The sequence below is a fragment of the Leuciscus leuciscus genome (assembly GCF_965113295.1).
Source record: "Leuciscus leuciscus genome assembly, chromosome: 21".
Lineage (NCBI taxonomy): Eukaryota > Metazoa > Chordata > Actinopteri > Cypriniformes > Leuciscidae > Leuciscus > Leuciscus leuciscus.
This window is the reverse complement of record NC_138745.1, coordinates 8,650,266-8,675,941: the sequence shown is the minus strand read 5'-3', so window position 1 is coordinate 8,675,941 and position 25,676 is coordinate 8,650,266. Positions and strand designations below refer to the sequence as shown.

General features: G+C 36.5%; 1 protein-coding gene and 1 long non-coding RNA gene across 2 annotated transcripts in view; both read right to left on the bottom strand.

Annotated features, from left to right (window-relative positions):
• Positions 1–25,676, bottom strand: part of arid5b (AT-rich interaction domain 5B) — a 111,564-nt gene that overhangs the window by 72,172 nt on the left and 13,716 nt on the right. The window contains exons 3-4 of the mRNA XM_082151483.1: positions 25,388–25,622; positions 1,716–1,946 (exon numbers count right to left, since the gene is read on the bottom strand). Coding sequence (XP_082007609.1) covers positions 1,716–1,946; positions 25,388–25,622 — 466 coding nt within the window. The remainder of the gene's footprint in view (positions 1–1,715; positions 1,947–25,387; positions 25,623–25,676) is intronic.
• On the bottom strand, positions 19,982–25,379 carry LOC309485010. The gene is made up of 2 exons (XR_014201022.1): positions 25,221–25,379; positions 19,982–24,959 (listed from the first exon to the last, which is right to left on the bottom strand). It is a non-coding gene; the product is annotated as an uncharacterized lncRNA (long non-coding RNA).

The window sequence follows — 25,676 nt, the reverse complement described above, 5'->3', positions numbered from 1 at the left end:
AGTGCTTCTTTAAAACCTAGTCGATTTTGAAAACATGTATTTTGCGCATTGTGTAAACACAATACGACAGATAATGTCAAATCAAACACTGTTATTCACATAGTAATACCATCAGTGTACACTGCAAACATAAAATGATCAAAGATCAGAGAAAGACTGCCATTTACAGACAGTAATTACTTGCACAGTTGATGTTCTCTAACCATAAGCCAAAAGTGGGACGAATCGGTGTCTTTGAAATCACAGCGGATCTTTTTGAAAAAATATGTTACTCACACAAGCAGACGGACTGTGACGGACCGAGACCTCAGTGTAAAAGCAGGCTTTCAGTTCATCTGAGAGTTCTACTCTATCATACAACAAGCTCTCGACTCTCAACTCGACAGGCTAAAAGCCACGAGTGTCTGTTTCAATCATCAGCTGAAAGTCACTCATTTCTGTTTGTGCGCCAACAGTGATAAAACAGCCGGTTCCAATACGGCAGCGCAGCCCATCGTCAGTCAGGTAATGAAGATAAGGGTCTTGTTTTGCTGATTTGACTAGTTAGACCACAGACTCAATTACTGAATCATTTGGCATCAATCCTCCAATCATTCATTCTTTCTTCACTCAATTATACATTGCAAACAGTCTTTATATGAACTAATAAGCCGTAATTAGCCTCTGAACAGTGAGGCCAGAAACATACTCCATGCATGTACGCAAACACAAATGTTTGGTCAATGCATTGCAAGAAAGTGGTAGTGTTGTAAGTAATGCTTAACATGATTTCTTTTATTATTATGGCAGTAAAAAAACACAAGTTACGATTTTCCACCGATTTCCACACTTCTTAACTTAAAAACACTTTTTACACACTTTTTAACTCAGTTATTGGTTATTTATTAATATCTACATCTACAGATAAATAGCACCATTTAATGAGACTGTAAGGGAGTGGGTAAATGTTTTAAATAACAGGCTATTATTTTCAAGTTCAAATGTGGAGCCTATTATGTAAACTTTGCCAATTTTCAAACCACTTTGTATTGTTAAAGTGTCAGTAGTATATGTAAATGAACAACGTTACCTGGCACAAGAAATTCCCATTTATTTTCCAGCTTATGCAAAACGCAACATTGGCTTTTTAATTAACTGTTGGAATGGCAGTTTCTTTCAGTTTATCCCCTCCGTTCGGCCTAAAACACTATGTTTTTCAGGTTTTTTTTGCAGCCTTTATCAACAGCCAACAACGCTCTGGATCCTTTGATGGAAACTGAAGATAACGCACGTCCGCTAAACGTTTACTCTTTGAATACTTTCAATACAAGTCAACACCATTATGACTAAAACTTTGCTAAGAAGTATTTCATACTAAAGCAAGGTGGTATTTGATATTGGTCAAGCCTATACAATAGGAGCAGACCTTGAACGGCAACATGCCCAGTGCATTATGGGTGTTGTAGTTTTCCTACCTATTTGGCAAAAGGGAAGACAACAGCCCTTTTTCTGTAGTCAGGAAGCACAGATTTCAATAGGCAGCCAAGTTTAATTAAAAGCCCATTTTCTAGCGGCAAATAACCCCTTTAAAAATTCGACATCCCAAAACAAAAATGGAAACAAATTTGCAACCATTTAGATCACCAAACAGCTTTGCTTAAATATGACAAATCACAATAGTAATCATAATAATTATTAATAAAGTTTGTTTCACAGTTTATAAAAATTCCACTAACCAAATTCATCACAGACACTCTCGTTCTCAACCAGCGTAGGGTGCTCGAAAGTGTCCCTGCAGTACAGGATCTGAGTGTTGTTGGTGAGGGAGGCGATTCCTCCCAGGGCCAGCACCACATGGTCCGTCAGGAGGGAGTTTGGCCTCTCCCGAAGCCGCGCGATGATGGAGCGGTACCGACAGTACTGGGGGTAACTCAATACCAGAACCTTCTTTCCCTCTGCATCATCACCTAAAGACAAGAAAGAATAATACATTTTTAAAAGAGAGCATTGGCATTTCTGACACACAAAAAGTAACTTGAAATTGATCAAATTGACTTTGAACAAATTAAACTTTAAACCTTTAAATAAAATTGTTAGTAAATTTCACAAAAAGTAACACATTGAATTAAACGTTAAAATATGAAGTAGAAAGTAGAAAATATTTTTTTTATAGTGTAAGATAATGAAGGACTTAAAAGTAAAGGGATTCAAACCCGGATCCCTATGTGCGCAAAACAGCAATATTGTGTGCCAAAAAAATGGCTTTCAAACAATACCGCATCTGCTACTGGTCAGACCAACAAATAGTCCCGCCCCATTGTTACGCCATTGGTTGAACCAATGTAGATACGTCAGGCTACTCTGGATATTCTGTTGTGATTGGTCTACTGCTTACAGAGTGTGTTGGAAACAAGACATCCAATACCATATTTGAATTTCAGCTTTAACACAATCCAACTTGTGTATTCATTGCAAAAACAATGTTTGACATCACTTGATGAGTCATAATGCTACAATGGCATACAGCTCAAAGATCATTGATGAATCCAGTTGTCTCCAATATTAGCTTGGCAGTAATGATAATTCAATCCAAATCAAAGCGCTGTGACTTCATTTAGCTAATCTTATTCTATAATGGAGGATTGTGGAGGAAAGTTGCTCCCAGGGGTGCGGATATAGATTTGTAGGCTTTTATGTTTTACTATAGCCTGAGCTGCTGGTTTAACATGACAGCTCTCTGTTAGGATTGGCAATATAAAAGATTCTGGGCAGGAAGCCACGTCACTCAGTTCTTGGAGATCAGAGATCTGAGCAATAGCATTTGCCTGTTAGTCTTCCCATCAGAACTCGAAAAAAACACCCCTCTTGGCTGAATCAAAGAATCATCGCATCTCTAGACCTCAAACCTGACATCTCAGAATTAAATTTGCAATATGACACGCAAGTCGCAAACCTCAAACGATGGCATCCCTGGAGAGAACAATCTATTTTGCTTTATTCACACACAATGGCCGCAAACATTCTGCTGTATTGAGCTATAAAGCAACTTTTTAAACGTATTGAGCTATATAAAGCCCCTTTTTTTTTCTTTTTTTTTTTTTTTTTTTGCACCACTAGTATCACCAAACGGAACTGCAAAAATAATGGCTGTTTTCAAAAAGGTTTCCCGAACACTCCCCCCATCTGCCATTGGTCACACAAACAGATTCCACACCAAATCTGCTCATGAGAGAAAGATGAGCAAACACAAACCATCTAAAAACTTCACAGAACAGATGACAGATGCACGATCATTTGATCAAAAATAATTTAGTTGACCTCGTATTATTATTGCTCAACATATTTGATCACATTTGATGGTGCATGACTACAGCGGCCTGTTTCAAATGAAATATAGAGACTGCAGTCTCAAATGGACGGCTGTAGAGAAGAGAACATGAAATATTTTGATTTATACTGCTTATTCTTTTATTGGACTTTTACTGCATCCATTACATTTTCTTCTTGGTAGAGCACATTTCCTCTCATTCTTTTTTATCTGTCTCGTCCATTTTAAAAAGCCTGGGCATTCTAGACAATCCGTATCAGACAATTAAAATCAATAGTGTCATAATGGTGACATTATCTGTTTAACTGATATTTAAAACATGGAAGACTTTAATTCCCAAAACATAATATTTAACTCTGTCACACATTGTGTGTACAACACTGTTAGCACATGATTTCCCCCAGTAAAAAAAATAATAAAATGTTTTGGAAAGTCTCATGCTCACCATTTGATCAAAAATACAGAACAATAATATTGTGAAATATTTAAAATAACAGTTTTGTCTCTGAATATTTTTAATTGTCATTTATTCCTGTGATACTCCATGTCAGTGTCACATGATCCTACAGAAATCATTCTAATATGCTGATTTACTGCTCAAGAAACATTTCTTATTATTATCATCAGTGTTAAAACCAGTTCTGTTGCTTAATATTTTATGGTTATATATAACCATGATAATGTTGTAGGATTCTTTGATGAATAGAATGTTTAAAAGAACTTGGAATTGTTCAAAATAGTCATTTGTAACATTATAAATGTCTTTACTGACACTTTTGATCAATTTAATGTGCCCTTGGTGAATAAAAAGTATATATATATTTTTTAATCATACAGACCCCAAACGTTTAAATTATATTGTTTATGTAGATATACTATATGTGTTTGCTTTTATATATATATATATATATATATATATATATATATATATTATTCTTTTTTTTTTAAATAGTATTCATTTTGTATGTTTATTTTATATATTTTGAACATTGATATTTAAGTTTAAAATGACACAAATAAGGGCTTTGGACTGTATTAAAACATTTCCAATTTTGGTAACAGGGTTTTATTTTATTAGAAAAGAAAACAAGTCTCATAATATTTAGGTGGACAAATAAAATTTTCTTAAGGTTCCATTCACTGGCCATTTGTCGAATAAAAAAAACAATTTGACCTAATTTGAACAGTTTGAAGACCCATTTAAGACCCACAGTATTCTCCTCATTTACTTGCAATTAGCACCACTGAGGTTGGTCTCAAAATATCCTTTAAGGGCCGCACTGTGCCATGCGAATCACGCAGGGATCCTACATACACTTCCTTGATTAGATTTGGCTTTGGACTGAAGAGGTCAGGAACATGCTCTACTGTCACACTGTTAATAAATTCTAACCTTTTCTAAAGAAAGGATTTCTCATGCTTAGCAATTCAATTGGCTAGGACGACACTATGATTAGAGAGCACTGAAAATCACATTATGCAACATGAAGCTAGAGCTGCACGATTAATCGTTAAAAGATCGCGATCTCGATTCAAACAACCACACGATCTCATTCCAAAATGACAGCGATTCGGCTATGTCTATTAAACGTTTGACAAGTACGATCACAGCGAACATTCAAATCAGTGTTAACGCTGTCGCTGAACCAGAGAGAGCAGTTATCATGAAACAGCTTCATAAATCTTTTCAGCCACACAGTATCATTATTTCTGGGTAACAAATGTTCAGATTATCACAGAAGTACTGGGATAGACGTTTTTATTTCGGATAAAAACACTGATGTCTACTAGCCTGGTTGACACCAGACCCTTCACAGTTGTAACTGAGAGTGGGTCTGGGGAATGTTCATTCACAGCCCATTTCCAAAGGGGCGTCACCAACGGACGTCGCTCAAATGCCTCTGGGCGCAATTGGATAGACCTAAAACCAATCAGAGCGATCGTCATCATGTAAAGCCCGCCTCAACGTTTGTGATTGGTGCCTCGATTTGGAAAAATTGGAAATGGGCTTGAATGGGCTCTTGTAGAGCAAATCTCAAATTTGCCGGAAGTTCGTCAGGGTTTTCCCAGGCTAGATGTCTACGGTAACGATCAAAATAGAGCAAATCACCTTTTGAAAGTAAATTGATATATATAAAGATTGTATACATCGTTGTATAAATTACATCGTTATGCCACTAGGTGGCGACAAGTGACTGTTTAAAAATGTATTTGTCATTGAATCATTCATTCAAGGTTTGTTCGAGAACGCTGACTTATCCAATTAAACAAGTGAAGTATTTATAAGTGAGTCATTGAATCATTCATCAAACTATTTCCGTCGCACTTTAGATTAGGGTCCAATTCTCACTATTAACCAACTATTAACTATGACTTTTGCCTCAATAAACTCCTTATTAATAGTTAATAAGGTAATGTTAGGTTTAGGAATTGGATAGGATTAATAGATGTAAAATATGATCATGCAGAATAAGGCATTAATATGTGCTTTATAAGTACTGCACATAGGCGCTGACTGGTCATAAAATCAACAGACTTAAATCTGCATGAGCAATCCTAACAAGTCTCATCAGATCAGAATGAATGGACATTTTCCCTATGTCAGTTTGCTCTCCGTATACTGCTCAAGTGCTCCACAAAATGTCAAATGGGCCTCTGTGGGAATATATTTACATAACACCTCTCCAGCACTCGCCGCTGCCAAAGAGGACCAATTAAACATAAAACACAGGCGTATGTGGTAAAACGCCCCTGAGTTTTAATAATTCATGATATTTTTGTTCTATAAAACTTGGTTTGAGCATCTGTGACATCAATCAAAACGAATGAAGCCATTTTTGAACAGAACCTTTGTTTTGATGAGACGGAACGGAATTCAGGAGCTCGACTTTTTCATTATTTCGCAAAAGGACAGAATGTCAAGTTACGAGACAGAACAAAAAGCCCAAGGAGACAGATAAAGTGAGAACAGTATATAAATACTAATTGAAACCCAAGGTATTTTCAATAACAAAAAAAAAAGGAGTGTACTTTATATTGCAATTATGGTGCATAAATTCAGATAAACATCTCATAATGTTTGTTTAAAGTTCATTCTCGAACGTGCCCAAGCTTGTGATGGGAGTTTACAGGGCCATTTATCCAAATTACCTGTCACTCGTCTTCCGTGAGGTTTTTCGCCAAACAAACATTTACAAATAAGTCCATAACCCCAGATTACGACATGAAAAGCCCCTTTGATTAGAACACAATGAAACCTGAGCTCTCAGTACCACATTGTTTGCTATCAGCCAAACATCTTCTGCAGACACCAGGGAACTCTGACTAAGCCTCAATAAAAACAACCGCCGCTAATGTACATTACGCATATTCTTCAAACGTTTCGCCAAGTAGGCCGGTGAATTCCCAGAAAGTCAAACACAGACCTTAAGATACATTCCTCTACATCTCCACCCTCCAAAACAACCCTTACCCAACATATTCTCCCTGCCAATGAGTCAGCTTCAACAAACACGCTTTAATAGCTACCTGTCTCTTTAAAATATGCAGGTCAAAATATAAATTCAAGCGTGAGGACAGAGATAGAAAGGTAAAAAAATAAATAAAAAAAAAAGAGCCATTCCTGGAATCCTGACAGCAGCTGCTTGTTAGTTATCCTGGATATTGTATTAAAATAAGCATGCGTTGATGCTCAAGTTATTGGCGTGTGTTAGTATTTTAGTGCTCTCTGCACCACAGAACACAATAATGAAAGGAAAATGTGTCATCGCCACGGCAACTGTTTTAATGCAAGACTCCCCGTCAATAATTGTTAACAAAATTGCACTTCAGCCATAAACCCACAAATCAATTTCCTGTGTGTGTGCTTTATGTTGGAGTGATGAGTGTGTGTGTGCAGAGATTGTAGAGACATTTTAAATGCATGTCTTATTATAGTTGGGTTCAGCATAATCAGTCTTTCCCTAATTATTATTCACAGCCGCGACCTCTAATGAGTCAAAAACATCCATCTATTAATGTTGCGGGCTGCTGAGATTCTGCGCCCCTGTTGGGTCATTAAATGGGTTCTGATACTTCAATATGTCTGATGTGAGAGCCAGAAAAGATTCTAACATACACTACCCGAGCAATATCGATCGTGATGATACAGAATAACAATGTACAGGTTTAGCTGGAGGTGTAAAGGACAAAAGAAGGGCTGTAAGATAGTGCTCAGAGCAATCATATTGCAATTATTTTGATATGAAAAGCGATCTGTTAACAACATTTAACATCTCATAGCTGCTGTTTAGATATCAAAGCTACAAGAATAAAAGGCATGAAATCGCACTCAAACAGGAGCTCTTTGTGCCAACAGAAATGTCTGTGCCACTAGCATCACTAGCAAAAATAATGACAAACAAAAAATATAATATCATATATTGTATAATATATTTAATAATATTTAATATTTTTATATTTATAATATATTATAATATTTATAATATTAAGTCGACAAACAGCCCCGCCTCAGTATTTATAAAAAATGCTGCTTGTATTTTTATATTTTTAATTTAAATTTTAATTTTAGTATGTTTTATATATTGTGTTGTGTACTTGTCATTTCTATTTTTTTATTTTTTTATTTAGTTGAATTTTTTTTGTTGTTCTTTTAAGTTTACTAGTTTTAATTTTAGTTTACTTTTAAATTTATTTTATTTATGTTAGCTTCAAAAGACAAAACTTAACATTTTCATGTAAATTTCTAATATATTGTTTTATTTTTATTATTCTATATTTCAATTAACGGAAAAAAAAGAAAAAATAATTAGTTAATAACAACACTTAAAGCGAATTCAGATCTCTTTTTGGTTCACCCAGGCTACGTTTACATGACAATAATGTACTAAAAATGAAAGAGTTTCCTTTGCTTTTTTCGCAAACACACGACAAAGTTGTCAAAACGATCCCTGTTCAACACGGATCCGCGAAAAACGACTAAAAACGCTGTATTATTCATGTCAGGCCAGTAGTTGGCGATGTCATTTTGTAAAGAAAAACTATGCGCTTACAGACTGAACACGTAATATGCATGCACATGACATCACCGTTTTCACAAATTCACCTTTTTGTAGTTTATGGTGCCTTCACGTGCTATGGAAAAGATGATATTTTCCACTCGTGAACTGGTATTTACCAGTGTGTTGTGTTCAAGTGCTTTTGTTGTCGTAATGTAGGTAAAAAAAAATTGGACTCACAGATCCAGACCTGTTATTTGGCTAAAACAATTTTAGATTGCTTAAGTCAGTAAATCATGGTGTCGCTGGCGTACACTACAGACAAAATACATTCACGTGAGTAAATTGCCTGACCGCTCATTACTAGGAGGCTCCTATTGACTGCTAGCTAGCATCTGCTCTGGGTAGGTAACACCAAACCATAACGGTATTTTTAAAACTGACACTGAGTGTTAACGCATTATATTACAATTGTTAATGACACAACATTGTATAGGCTACAAAAACTATCCGCTAACAGTTGCAAAAAACGTTTAGTTGTGTGCAATGCTTATTCACGACTCTTGCGTTGCTCTCCGCCATTTTGAAAAGGTCAAAGGTTATCTCATCTCGGCAACTCGTGCATCAAAATATTCTACGAGTTGCCCAGTGGAAAATACCACATGAGGGGGTGTTCATGTGCATTTTCCACGTCGGCTTTTGGTATTTACCATAATTACCATAGCACGTGAAGGCACCATTACACGGCGACAATCACTGTATCGTTTTCAAAAACGTGCACTTCTAAACCGTTTTCAGGTCCCCAAAACGCCATTGTCGTGTAAATAAATGGCCAAAACGCACAAAAAGTTTTCCGTTTTTAGTTGAAACCTGTGTCATGTAAACGGCCCCTTAAACTCAATCCATTTTTTTCACACTCATAAATAGTCTCATAAATACTACATTACTGTAGCCTGGTTAAAACCAGACCCTTCTCAGTTGAAACTGAGTGTAGGGTCTGGCGAAGCTATGTAGACAAATCATTTCCAAAGGGGCGTCACCAACCGACGTAGCTCAAATTCCTCTGGGCGCAATTGGATAGTCATAAAATCAATCAGATCGATGAAAGAGATGACGTATGCTTCGAGTGTTGTTCTTTGCTCCGGTTTTAACGAAAACGGTAAGTTTAAATCGCTCAAAACAGACGCGATAACTGATTTGTTTATATACTGTCTATGATTCGAACGAGTGATGTTCCACGGCGGCATCCATCTTTGTAATGAAATCTCCTTCAGCGTCGCTGCGCTGTCGTCATCATGTAAATCCCTCCCCAAACGTTTCTGATTGGTGCCGCGATTTCGGCGGCACAGAAATGAGTTTGAATGGGCTCTTCTCCAGACTATCCTGGAGAGAGAATTAAAATTCGCCAGGAAGTAGTCTGGGTTTTCCCAGGCTAACATTACTGTAGTATACACTACTTATTTAATTTATATTATACTGAAATTTTAAATTGTAATACTATACATTATAATTAAATGTCTAGCCCAATCACAATTAAGATTTTACCATAATTAAATACCATAATTGGTACAGTCACAAGTTGTCTTTACATGTTAACTATAAGTTGAAAGTGTTTTGATGGTACTGTAACAGTTTAAAACTTTAAAACAAGACCTGCTAGGCTGCTATTTACGATGACTGTGTCCTCTGTAAGACGCCGGGACACAGTAAACAGCAGTACTTTAACTTTAGTCGTTCAGGCTATTTGCATTCTCCTCCACAAGGTATGTATGGGGTCGTCAGCAAGATAATATGAACGGATTCCCCAGATAACCAATCACTTGCCACCGTTTCACTTAAATATATAAAGTGTTTTATATTCAAATGTCCCTATTACGCCTTCTTGTTCTTCTCCAAGGACTTGGCTGTCTTAAAATCCCGAGAAGCATTCAAGATTCAACTATTACCCTTCAAACAAGCCTTTTATTTACTCAGTGATGGACACCGTATACGGTATTTTCACCAAACTGAGAGGAAACATTCAACTGAGAAAAACACAATGTTTCAACACTCAACACTTTTAGTGAGTTTGTATGATTGTGCCACAAGAATCACTTGACGATTAAACCCAATATATTGTGATATGGCCAGGACAACGTGGCACAAATCTACCCATAATTCTATGATATTACTCTTTATTTGATTCCAGCTTGTCCGAGCTTAAATTACCCTGAGCTCATTTTTCCAGGATATCCCCTGATGTCGACACGAAAGCGTTGGTTGATGATTTATGGCACCTGTCGATACTTTACAGCAGTGGGCATTCGTCCGCTACAGTTCCAGCACAATTCGTGTTGCTTCCTAGCAACAAGCCTAAAGCTCTAATATTCCTAAAGGGGGACCGGCTCCAAATATAACTGTCTGTATTATTGATTACCACGCAGCAAACTTTGCATTTAAAGGCTCTTGTAAAAACATGACAGGGTAGAACAAATTTATGTCAAAATGTTCTGTTTTGTTAAGAGACACATTGAGCCTATTATTCTAATGATGCCTCTATATAGAGAACTGAATAACAAGGTGCAGCCACTGAGCCACATACAAAAGACACAGATATTGTTTCTGGGAAAGAAAGATCACTTTCCATGATGAACTCAAGAAAAAGGAATTATTCATATAGCATTGAGCAATCTAAAGGAATACATTTGTGATTATTCAGCTTGCTAGCATACATAAATTAAGCAACATTGTGAATGTTGCAATCATTTAAATATTTGGCCTTTAGGTTTCCTAAACTGTGTCCTTAGACTAGTTTTGCAATGCCTCCCTAACACGAGTATGCGAGCATGGTGAGATATTTTAATGGCGTCTCTGACTTATGTTAGAATGTTTGATTCATTGATTTCTTTGAATCAGTTCAAACTAAGTGAATCGGTTGGATATTTGTTTTCATCTTCAAATACATTGTGTGTTCTTAGAAGTCTCAGCATGGCATATTTCATACATTAAAATGCTTTTTGTAACAATATACACTACCATTCAAAGAAACACTTTTTGAAAGAAATAAAAACTTTTATTAGAACACATAAATTGATCTAAAGTGGCATTAAAGAAATTAAATAAGGTTAAAAAGATTTCTATTTCAAATATATGCTGAATTTTCCATTAATCCAAGAATCCGGTAAAAAATGTAATCACAAAAGTATTAAGCAACACAACCAAATTCAACACTGACAATAAAAAAATGTTTCTTGAGCACCAAATCAGCATTTTAGAATGATGTTTGAAGGATCATGTGACACTGCCTGAAGACTGGAGTAATGATGCTGAAAATTCAGTTTAATAGATTAAAATAGAAAACAGTTTTAAATTATAATTATAATAATTTCTCAAAAACAATTACTGTTAACAATTACTGTTTTTATATATAAATATATATAAATATATATATATATATATATATGCGTGTGTGTGTGTGTGTGTGTGTGTGTGTGTGTGTGTAAAGAGTAAACAATGTAATTGTACTTTTAATAAAAGTATACAATCTGCAGTCAGACTGTCATAGCATTACCATATGGCTGAAAATAAATAGCTTCCTTCGTAAGTGCTAGTACACCGGGGTGATTAAGCCTCAGACACCCACCGTATACTAAGAATACACACTTATGATGTTATTACGCAAAACACAATTTAAAGCTAAACCTTTCTAACGTGCGTCCAATGTCTTTGTGTTCACTAGCTCTGAATGAATAAAACAGATTACTTGTTTTCTAGAGATATATCTTTCATGCGACAGAACAAGCATATTTGTGTGCGACATTCAGCACAATGACGGAGCGAGCCGTTCACGGACTTGTGAACGTGAGGCGTGGGAATTGTATGTGTACTGCACAAATTCTCATGAATTGTTCATATAATGGAACATCTCTCGTACATACTACAAAAGCTGCCTCTTTGAGCGGCACCCCAGAATTTATCTCCAGTCGAGTCCAAAACAAAGGAAATAAAGGCACTTTCATCTCTGAAACTCTTAAGCACAACAGGGACGCATTAAACATTGCCAGTCTTTGAAAAACAGGAGAAACAGCTGAACATATATAGCTAATTTTGATGAAATGGTAAATGCACAACAATATTTAATTATTTGTGTAATGTTCAGTGTTGGGTACATAGTCCATTACAAATTGCATGATAAAAATTGAGTTAGTAACGTGATGAATTATTGTTTGTATAAATTACTAAATTGTATTTACAGATTACATTTTAGGTAATGTAATCTGATTACTTTTTGATTACTTTCAGATTACTTTCGACCTAACTTGTTTATAACATTGATTTGAATCATTTAATCTTGTACCATACTAATAAAAAAATACAAAGAGAAAGAAATATTATTACATTTGTTGTTATCAACAAGACAAAGTGCAATAAGCATTACATTAAAGGAACTGAAGAGGGTTTATACATTTATGAAAAGCTTCATTAATTAAATCATAAAAACAATCAAAATAAAAAACTAACTGAAAAAACTACTAAATATTTCATTTGTTTATGCTATGCGACCTTTCAATTTCCCATGTGATTATAGTCGCCTGACTAGTGTCCGATCTGTGTGTGCAATGCCATAAAACTTTTGAGAAAGGGAAATTTAAAAGAGAATCAATGAATTCTGAATTATTTATTTCCATTTTTTGTGTGAATATTAAGTCATCATGTAATCAATGAAAAAATAACTGTATTCTGATTATGAGTATTTAAAAAAGTAATAAAATCTAATTTTTAATTTAGGAAATCTGATTACATAATTCAGATTACATTTAATCAGTTACTACCCAGCACTGATTATGTTATTACATAATAAACCTTAAGTCATTAAATAATTTATATACTTATGCTACTCTTTCTGATGTTTTAATCAACTAATGCATTGAATACCATAAAATCCCTGACAAAACATCTAGAGTGTAGCTCCCAAGTTTCCATGTACATTCTTTTATTTTAATAACAAATTTCAATATATTAACAGTCAAACACTAGAGACGAAAGACATGTATGTCAAAGCGATTAACTTGCGCTTGTTCACGGGAAACAGCAAATGTCTTCTGGGGAGCCCCGCTGGAAACAATGGTGGCACTCATGTGACTCAACATGATGACAATAGCCACAGACAGAGGAAAAGAAGCGCATTACCCAATGAAACTAATTAAAACGCATTTTGAGTGTGACACAAAGGAGGGATTAGATGACAGAGGATAAGAAGATAGTATGCTATCAATGCACTATTGTGCTGATTTCTTCATCTGCAGTCAGCGGTAGACAAGGCCTTTTCAATTACTGTCCAAAGAATTAATCATTCATAATTCTAGGAGCTGTCACAATGAGCATGCATATTAAGGGATCACAGTCCGTCTTGAACTGCTATGAAGGAATAAAAGCACACTGATATTACAGGCACACGCTCTCATTTATAGGCAGATGTAAAATGATTAAATGAGGTGGGCAGTTTGAACAAAATGTAGGCCTGTCGCGATTGATTAATCACATGATCTTGGATATTCGTTTTAATCGTGATTATTTGAGATAACGGCAATAATTGTGCAGTTTAAATTTCAATTAAATAAAAAATTAAGCACTTAAAGAAATGTGTGGTAGGGAGAAGCAGGGGAAAACACTGTTATAATGTAGTCAAAGGTCTTCCTACATACGTAATCATGTTATATTATATTATATTATATTATATTATATTATATTATATTATATTATATTATATTATATATTATATTATATTATATTATATTATATTATATTATATTATATTATATTATATTATATTATATTATATTATATTTAGGGCTGTCACGATTCCTCGATTAAATTCAGAGTACTCGATTTAAAAAAAATCCTTGATTGCAATTTAGTCATGTCGAGTAACCGGAAAAATACTGGAAGTGGCGCATTCCATGGACAAGAATCCATGTACCGCATTATTAGACAGTCAAGGCTGCACGATATATTAAAACCATTTAAAAAACATAGCATAGTGCTACTGTGAATTCACAAAGGCATATAATGCCTCAATCATCTGTGTTTTGATTATTGTTCTGAATCCGATCCAGACGCGATTTTCTCAGCTTTTTGCTCAAAATGTTGCTTTTTTTAATGAAACTTACCCACATTCAAGTGTTGAGTTTGTTGTTTAAAAGCAGAGGGTTCTTTCTTTTGATATATTGCATGTTCAGATACTCATACGACAAAATATTTTGGGGGCCATGAAACTTTTGTGAAAATTATCAAAAATGCTGACGCTGGCTGGCAACTTTTTTCAAAAATTCTGGCAGAGAAAGAGTTCAAATATAAATTTCAAACAAAAAGCATAATCGTTATTCATCTGACTGATGCGTCGATCCATATCAATGCATCATTACACCCCTATTAAACATATATGTTATTATTCAAGTACAGGAAGGATTCTAATCAAACAGTTTTTGGTCTTGAAATAGAAAACTGACAATAAGACTTTATGAAAAAGTTTATGCTAACGCTATATTGCCCCTTGTAAAAATACTGAGAACACAACGTGCACTACTATGTATAATTAAAAGGGTTCTTACAGTACCAAAACCTTTTCCATTTGAAATAACTCTACCACCATTCTACCCAGCTACACTTTAAGGGAAATCGGTTCATGACTTCTGAAGACTCGAAAGGGTTTAGCTTGATGGATGTTAGACACCACGTCTAAGAAGTGCCATGTCGACATGTTTAAACTCAAGAACCACAGTTCGTGCGACGACAAGAAAGAAAACACTAGAGTTCACTAATGGCTGTTATTCAGCAGCACCGACACTCACTGGAGGTTAAAGGTCAAACTGACAACTGCCCTGGGGCAGACGGGGCGAGAGGTGGCTGCTGATTGGCTGTATAAGAAATGTTTTAATGTCCTAAGTGGTCTCAGATCAGCAGTAAAGGGCATCTTTGTTCTACTGTCTCGAAGGGCTTACAGCTAACTTGATAAATCAGTCCAAGAGAGTTTTTCAGTCACTGAAATATCAGTTGACAAGAACACAGTTCTCTCTGCTTTGAACGCATGCTGCTGTCTTCCTTTTCTGCAAGCTTGTGCAAATCACCTGGGGGTTTGAGAGCAGCCCCCCGAGAGCAATACCACATCCTCTAAAAAAACATCAATGAGGTCAAACTCAACAGTGCAAAGAAAGAAACCCACTTCATCCAAACATTCTGTCATTGTGTGCTCATCCTCATGTCAAAGCTGTATTATTTATATATTTTTTCATGGGACATAAATATAGCCGATATATAGTGACTGTTTACATGACAAAAACTTCAGAAAAGTCCCATAAAATTCCCATATGATTTGTACATCATATCTCAAGTGTTTTGAAGTCATACGACAGCTTTGTGTGAGGAACAGACACAAATTTAAGTTCTCCATTTGTGTTCCACAGATGAAAAAAAACAAGAACATGTAAATGTAAAACCTTAAGTGTAGTCTATAATGCAACCCGGATATTGACCAAGCATGAAAAGCCTGACATATGAAATATTTCATTATTTTCAAATGAAACGGTTTATTGTACCTTTAGGCAAAATATTAAATATATATAAAGTTTGCATGTGTTTTTTGTTGAGTATCACACGTGATACGTTAGGGTTTTGTGGCTCATTCAGGAGAATATGGAGCATTTACTCAAGATGGAAAAAACATATACAAAAACAAAATTTGGTGCAGATGTTGTTACTTGTATGGCCAAAAATAAGATGAAATGTAATGTAAATCAATGAGATTACAACAGTCTAGCAGACTATTTAAATAAAACGCATATAAATATCAGTTGTCCCTCTATATTCCCAATAATCCGTCTTGATGATATTTAAATGCTTAGTTTTATGATCAAAGTTTTTATTGTGGGAGCAAAACATATAATCCAATTTAATATCATGATGATTGAAAGACGTACAGATAAACGTTCTTTAAAATCCTGATTATATTTGATACTTTTTCTATTTTAACATAAAAAAATTAATTAAAAAAAGATGTATGGATATCAGTCAAGTAAGTGTTCACGCTGATATATAAGTTATTCTTATATATAGGCCTACTTTATAAAAATCAGTAAAGATGTGTACCACGACCTGAAGGGGAACATTATTAGTATGATACTATAAGGCCTTCGACTTGATAAAAAAGTATATACTAGACGACAGAACTAGTATAAACTAGATGACAGACGGCATGCATTATATGTAAAACAGGTTTTTCAGTAAAGTTTAATACGTTTCAGATTTAAAGGCCTTAGAAGTTGTGTATCAAATATGATACAGTAGGCTTTATATAAGGTTAAGATAAAATTGAGCGGAATAAATTTGATTAGCAAATAATTAAACCCCTCATGCACACAATATTCAAAGCCATATGACTAAGCAAAATGAATTATCTCTCAAAGGCAAGAGGACACTGCAGCCAAATAGAGCATTAATTAGCCTATGAGATGCAAACCGCACAATGTCTGAGACGTTTAATATTTAAGGAAGGCCTTCTTGAATTTCGCAGCTCCCCCAAGCTTGCTCAACATGAAATGATTGGTTGACGATAATAACAGATTAGTCATCGTGGCTTGGCACCAGACACCACAATAAGCCACATTGTGTTTCCTGACAAACGCAGCCGGCCCCCTCGCTTTAAAATATAAGAATCCACAATAGCTGCCCGGAGGGAGTTACGTACTTCAGAAAAGATCACCACACTGCATTAACATTTATTTGAATTTCCTTCTCCAGGAACAAATGCAGCTGTTTGAGAACATATAATGCAATACTCCTAAAAGACAAATGAACGCTTATTTTCCATCTGTTGTTGGCAACTTTTGTTACGTTTTTCCTCTTTCCGTTGAGCTTCAGGTTGTTGGGGGGGGGGGAGATTTGCTGTTATAGGAGAAGTAATGTTAATAACTTGACTGTTGTTTCAGCCTCTGTAATGGACAGACAATAAAACTATTCATTTCCTCAAAGGTCAGGCCTGGGAGACGTGCGCATTGTTGGACTGTCTGCTGGCAAGGACGCTATCTCACCTCGCATACTTCAGCTCAGGGAGTCTTGCCTTGTGGAAATGACGAATATTGGGCAAAGTTACAAAAACAAATACATATGGACATGATGATTACAGCTCCATTCCCTGTTTTGTGTTTAAAAAAAACGACTCTGCCATTATTAGCAAAGCAACAGGCTTTTTCCATTTCAATTCCCACCTCACAGTTTTGGAAACTTTGGCTCCGGTGCCTGGATTCAGTCAGAGAACAGCGATATAAGAAGATCAGAGAGCTCTAATGGACAATAAGCCCTGTAAACTTCCAGCAGGCTTGCCAGTAAGAAAAACATGATGTTTCGAAAAAACGAAGAAAGAAATAATCGCTGGATTGAGAGCAGAATAAACAGAGCAATCTAATTCAGTTTAAAGAGAGTGAAGCACAGACATTCCTTTCTGTAATGAGGATTATTCAAATATCAAAGCGTCTTTTCATTTGCTTTGGCAAGATGGTGAAGCTGTCTTTAGAAATAACGTCTAAATTCTTCTGCAAAAATGTATAGCAAATGCTGAGGCAAGTCTCTTTTTCGGCGCTCCATGTAAAATATTACAACAATGTACACAGCAATATGCTCTACATACATAATAATGCATTTTGTTATGTGCGCCTAAAATATAGGACACAATTTCCTGCCCACAATCTCCATGTAGCAACATCATTTGTATTTAGTCCGGAATATATTACCCTGGCTGTGAAAGCTAACGGGTCATCTGTTTTACTCTCCTTCGCATTAGCCTCGCTCTCCCTGCCAGTGTCAGCACAATGTGGATTGCCTTTTTCAGGACATGAAAATGAAAGTCTCATAGATTCTTGTCACAAATCAACTGTAGAATTAATGTTTTTGACATGAATGTCATTTAGCAGAAAGATTCACGCCAATAACCCCAGCGTGCAACGAGCCAAAAGCTGTCTTTAACAGAGATCCACAGAGAAAGAGGCTCCACATACAAATACAGGCAGAAAAGATGCAAAAACATGCCCCTTTTAGGGAGGGAGGGAGTGCCCCTTTTAGGGAGGGAGGGAGGGAGGGATGGATGGATGGATGGATGGATGGATGGATGGATGGATGGATGGATGGATGGATGGATGGATGGATGGATGGATGGATGGATGGATGGATGGATGGATGGATGGATGGATGGATGGATGGATGGATGGATGGATGGATGGATGGATGGATGGATGGATGGATGGATGGATGGATGGATGGATGGATGGATGGATGGATGGATGGATGGATGGATGGATGGATGGATGGATGGATGGATGGATGGATGGATGGATGGATGGATGGATGGATGGATGGATGGATGGATGGATGGATGGATGGATGGATGGATGGATGGATGGATGGATGGATGGATGGATGGATGGATGGATGGATGGATGGATGGATGGATGGATGGATGGATGGATGGATGGATGGATGGATGGATGGATGGATGGATGGATGGATGGATGGATGGATGGATGGATGGATGGATGGATGGATGGATGGATGGATGGATGGATGGATGGATGGATGGATGGATGGATGGATGGATGGATGGATGGATGGATGGATGGATGGATGGATGGATGGATGGATGGATGGATGGATGGATGGATGGATGGATGGATGGATGGATGGATGGATGTCAAAGTGGGATGGATGGATGGATGGATGGATGTCAAAGTGGGATGGATGGATGGATGGATGGATATCAAAGTGGGATGGATGGATGGATGGATGGATGGATGGATGGATGGATGGATGGATGGACAAATGACTCAAAGTGAGATAGATACATACACAAAGACAAACGGACAGGCCAATACATAAATAAATCTTCATTTTATATTGGATACAGCATTCTGTCACGTTGTTCAGCTCTATTGTTCATTTACGGGGACTGTAATTGAGCAGGTACTTCACATTAAGTTAATGCAACTTAAGTTTACATTAAGGTAACTCAAACTCAAACTCATCCACCATGATTGAGTAGTCACTTGAATCACCACCCTCCAGGTGCAGCACAAATGATCTCTCAAACAGCACCGAAAATACAAGACATTTCCACTTCTCACGCTCCGTGCAAATCAACACCTGATCATCGTAAAGACTCCTCATCCGGTGTTGAGTTACAGTATACTCATTATGCCCCATATCATACACAGATAGCACAACAGGGTGGAGTTCTGATCACACGGTGCATCTGATAACACCCAACCATTGTTCAAAGACAACGACTCGCTCTTCAGCGGCCTTCTTATATATCATATATATATCGTATTAGTCCGAGAACCTAAATTGAACCCAGTAACACAAGCGCAGGCTTCTGTGATAGACAGAGTAAACAGACAGATAGCCAGCACCATCCTTCCTGTGACCTGAATGCTTTTGATGTCGGCAGCCAAAGCAGAAATTAGATTAGATATCGCTACCATCCTGAGAATTAATTTGAGAAATATATCCTAAAGTCAAACTTCATCACTCTGCATAACAAGGCCAGAGGGGAGATATGTTAATTTACGAGATTAAGAATGCATCTAGTCAATTTCAAGTTGTTTTTCCTTTTTTTTTTTTGGGTTCAGCTTCAGTGAGAGCCATTAAACCCTTTTCCTTCCATCTAAGACAAATCTGCTTTGAGTTTGTTACTGGGGAAATGAAATGTGACTTAAAAACTAATTGCTGTCACTCGACGCTTGTTTTGCAACCTAAATGAGCACTTGCTACAAGACCGATATATTACAAGATATTAGGCGCTTATTGGGTCTATCTGCAAACTTATTCCAAAATATCTCCTCCGTTAACTGGAAACACGGCCGTGATCCCTTGCAAACTCTTGAAATGTGTAGCTGCAGTGAAAGTGATATTTTTGAAAGCCACAAAAAGCATTTAGCTGGAGAGGGCGGAACCAAAACGGAACATCATTAAATCTACAGCACTTTCAAGGGCAGTCCAAAGATCTGCATTATTATTATGCAGCGTCCCAGAGCGCTCTGACAGGAGCCTAATATGGCAGAATCCTTATAGCTATCCTCCCGTTTCCCTCGGGACGCGGCTAAAATTATTGCAGTCCCTCTATCGAAAGCACAGAGCAAAGCAGGACCTTTTAAAACCTAATTATTGCAGGCATCACAAATCAGAACTCAAAGTATATGCCAGATTTCTAGAGCCGTTCACGGATGGCAAAATACATTTGCAATAGAGGTGCTAAACAATGTTTCAATTCATTACAAACATTAAAAATTTTTACATCCCCTCACAATCACAGCCAGTCTTTTGCTGGCTGTCGTCCACATACCAGACTGTGAAAAACCCTGTTTTAATTATTAATACACTCCCTATTTGTACAGTTGAACAATCTGCTTTTTATTTGATATCAATTACAGCCAAACGGCTTTTTTATTTTACACCAGGAGCGCGGTGCTGTTTCAAGAGTGACTGACACAATTTTCATATCACCTGAAGACAGCTTTCCTTCTTAACTTGAGAAAGGGTACGTTAAACCGCTCCAGGTCAAAGATTAAAACGCACAACATGTCGGTGAATCATTCTCCTCCTCAGCCCAAATTCATTAACCACCTCTGATCTCATATTAAAAATCAAATGAGTTTACTCTGTGACCCCATCATTTATGAAAATGTATTTCAGCTTTCACTAATAACGGACGGTAATGCACAAAGGTCAGTTGATGGGATAGTTCACTCAAAAATTATTCTGTGATCATTTACTCACCCTTATGTTGTTCTGAACCTGTGGGACATGCAATTGCAATGAAAGGGGGCTGAAGCTTCAACAGATTTGTCTGATTCAATTCACAAGTTAAATTCCGCCAAAGCGCTAAAAGTCGGCATGAGACAGATGTTGTCTTTTCTTCGCTACTGTGACGTATATCCAAGTGAAACGGCTTCTTGAGCAATACATTTTTTTTACGTATGGCGGGATGTTATTTTGTCCATCGTGAATTGATTGGATGGTAGGATCGTTCTGATTTGCTATTGGTCGATCTCATGTGAGTGACAGATGCCATGCCCTGATGCCAGTAAACACATCATCAGAAAATTATGTGCACGGATAATTTAACTATAATAAATAATGTAAGCTACCATAAAAAATAAGAATTGCTCATTTTTATTTCATGGTGACTAATAACACATTGGAGGATATTATCAGTAAATAATGGCTTAATTTCTGTTTGTCACACAAAGCTATTATATGACTTCATCATAAGACTGAATATAGCTCCAGTCCCTATTCATTGTGATTTCATGGAATAGAATAGGCAGTACAGTTCTCAAATTTCACTTTTTGTGTTCTATGGAAGGAAGAAATTCATATGGGTTTGTAACAATAGAGTGAGTAAGGGTGTGTTCACACTTGTAGTTCGGTTCGCTCTTGGTTCGTTTGGTCCGGACCTAAAAAACAAAACATTTAGGCCTAGTCCTGGTCCTCTTAGCGTTCACATTGGCATTTTAACACCGAACCGAAAGATACCGAACCTAAGGCATAGGGATATGTTCACAACCTGATTGGTCGGCTTTTATTGCGTGCATTTCGTGACGGAACTTACTGAACATCCAAAACAATATTGTGTGCTGGGATAAATGCGCTCGTTGTATGTGCATAGCCTACATATGATGGTATATTGACCAGATGAGAATTCGTGAAGAGCTTATAAAATGTGCAAAGGAGTCAACACAGCGGCAGGAATCCCTCCATCACACACACAAACGAAAATCTGCTGCGAGGAGACGCAGTTCTGATGCCTGTACCGAACTGTGATGGGCAACATCACGACTATGACGAGAAAAAAAAGGTATACTTCAGCATTCTGTCCTTTTAAGGGTTTAAGGGTCGCATCTTGTGACATCATGTCCTGTTTTTGGTTCGTTTACATGTCTTTGGTCTGCGTTGCGTTCATATTTCACTCCAACCAGACCAGAGTTAGTTTGGAACCGGACCGAGACCCATCTTTTTCTCGCTCCGCTTGTTTGTTGCGCATCAGGGTTCAGATGGCAGCGTTCACACTTATTCAAATGAACCGCACTAACAGAGCAATCACACCAGAGTTCGTTTTAATCAAACCAAACATGCCAAGTGTGAACACCCTAAATGACAACAAAAACTCTTTATTTTTAATTGAGAGAGTAAGTCCGATACTGAAAAAGCTGCAGTTTCGAAAGTAGTTCTGTGCCAGAATATTCCGCTTACCAAGTGGATCTCGAGGTACTCTTGAGTAAATCCATTTACCATCCTGACAACACAAACACTCTCATATCTACTCATTAAAAAGCGACTTATTAACATTACAAAAATGCGCACACTCAGAATACAGCAAGAAATAATAAGGTTGCAGGACTGACAGCGAATAAATCACAGATCTTTTTGTGCAGCTATTGATTGTCATTCACAGCTGTAGCCTGCACATAAGCAACAGTGACAAAGCATCCATTATTGATTCTTCTATCTCATAGGAACCTCATACATCAGCCCACTTGAGAGCACGTTTGCCTCCACGCTTCCAAACAAAGCAGTATGCAAATTCCAGTAACTGGCAAAGTAAAAAAGATCCATCCACTAGTGCTGCATAATTATTATATACACCAAATTGAAGGGGGGTGATATGTATATTTAGCCCTTCAATGGCTTTTAACCTGCTTGAGAACTGATTCAAATGTTATGCACTGAAAATGGATTCTGCAATATGATTCTGGCTGATACAAAGACAGAGTCTTCAGAATCGTGGAAATCCCTGGTTGGCCTTTCTGACTGCTTGATATAGCTAAAACAATTATCTTGATATTTCCTGCCTTAACGTGATTTTTTATAGTTCTATATGACCTTGATTTTTATGGATTTGTTATTTCAGTCATGAGAATCCTTTCAACCAAACAACCAATGTAGCCAAGCAGATTCAGAAAATCTAGTTTGGAATAATAAAGACATATTTTTCACACACTATTTTTCACTAAATTAACAATTACATTTTTATAATTTCCGTTTATACTGACCAATATAATAATACTATTGTAATAACTATAACCAACACCTACATACATTGTTAACTGAAACCTTCTTAATAAAAGTAAGTAAAATGCCACTTTAGTGAAGATTTTTGAATAATGACAAACAAATAACTATAAATCACATAACTAATAACTGTGGCTTTTTGTCTGTTAGCTTTAAAGCTAAAAATTGTGTTTAAATTTTACTCCTCAACATTGACGGAATAAACTGCAATAGAAAAACATTCAAAATTTACGCTTTTTCTCTTCTGGGAAAACAGCCCAAAAATATTGATGACTCATCCTGCACTCAGGGGCGTAACCAAATGTTTGTCCAATCAAATGCCCTCTAGAATGAGATCACATGTTTACAACTTAAATTAAACTAAAGCCTATTGGCTATTTAAAAAGTCTTTAAATACTGTATGTCCTGCCCAAATTTCCTGTTTCACATCAAGCTATTTTCTTAACACTTCATTAACACTGAACAAAATAAAACATGTTTTGTCAAATAACACTTAATAAAAATCGCATTAAAATCTTTATGATATTCACAGCGAGGCTGAATTTTAAATCACTAGCAAAACCACTGTGAATCACCGAGCCAAAGCCAAAATGACATATTTATATGGCACACAACTATATACACACACTAGTAAAGAACTCTTAGATTACAAAGGTTGCAAATATAACAAATCATGTGATATCACTATGTCAACAGCTAATAAAAGAAACATATGCTATTTTTTATTGTATCTCCTTCATAACACAAAATGGAGTTTGACCCCGTTTTGTTAAGCTATCAAGCACACACGATCATTGCTGTTTATAATACATAAAATATACAAAGTATGAGCAAATGTTTTGTTTTTATAAGGGTTTTTATATTGGCAAAATTGAGCTGAAACGAAACGTATAATGCTTTGATAAATCAGATCCTTCAGAGCAATCATGCAGGAAGCGTAATCACACTGGGTGTGATCCGTCTGCACATTAATGAGCATTTATACACCATATTGTTCCCAGTTAATGAGAGACACAAACAACCAAAGAAGGAAAAAGCACAGAGGGAGATGAATACAGGGGCGACACCCTGCCTGTTTAAACAAGTGTCATTCTCAAACACTTTCTTGTTGTGTCTTGTACAATCGCTTAAGTTTCTACTCACTGTAAAAAATAGTTTTGACGCTCATAAAAAGAAACATTCAAGCCGTGTTATTATCAAAGCCTGCAGGCAGTTGGTCACGACAAACAACACATTATTTTATCAAATGTTACTTGAACACATACACTTTTGGGATGTTTTTGAAAGAAATATTTGATGCTCTCCAAGCTTGCATTTATTATTGGTGCTAAATTATTAATAATGGTTCTTATTATCAGTGTTGAACAGTTTTTGCTGGTTAATATTTTTGTATTTACTGTCACTTTTGATCAATACAATGTGTCCTTGCAGAGTAAAAATATAATTTTTTACTTCCCCCAAACTTTTGAATGATAGAGTATCACAGTTTTCACACAAAAAAACATTGATAATAAAAAGAAAAGTTTCTTGAGCACACAATCAGCATATCAGAATGATTTCTGAAGGATCATGTGAAGTAATAATGCTGAAAATTCAGGATTACTGCCGCAGGAATACATTTTATTATAAAATATATTTAAATAGAAAACTTTTATTTTAAACTGTAATAATATTTCACAATATTATTGTTTTTACTAATCAAATAAATGAAGTCTTGGTGAACATAAAAGACTTCTTACAAAAACATAAAAAAGAATCTTCTTTATTACAATCTTAAATGAGAGTTTGAGATTTGTGCAATTTGTGCAATAAAGATGTACGTGAATCTCTCTCCGCATGTTCTTTCAAGAGGAAATGACAGCAATAAAGAAACCAGCCATAATTAAAACATTAAGCCTACGGAATCAGAATCAGTGATCAGAAACACCAGAACCACTAACCGGTACATGTGTGTGAACTGTGAGGTATGAGAAATCATGCTGTATACCGAGTTCAGCCTTCTCTTTGAGGACGTCCTTGAAGTTGAGGCCGCTGTTGAGCGTGGACTCTCTGTATTTGTGCAGCGCTTCTCTCTGGCCGTTCTTGCCGAGCTCCTTCAGCACGGTGGGTTTCAGGGGTATGGCCCGCAGACCCTTCTTCCAACTCCACAAATCCGCCACTGTCCATTTCACCAGATCCTCCAACTTCACAATGACTTTCTCTGAGACGGCGATAACTTCATCCTGTCAAGACACAAATGCAAAATGAGGACGATCACAGGTGTGGTAAAAGTGGCT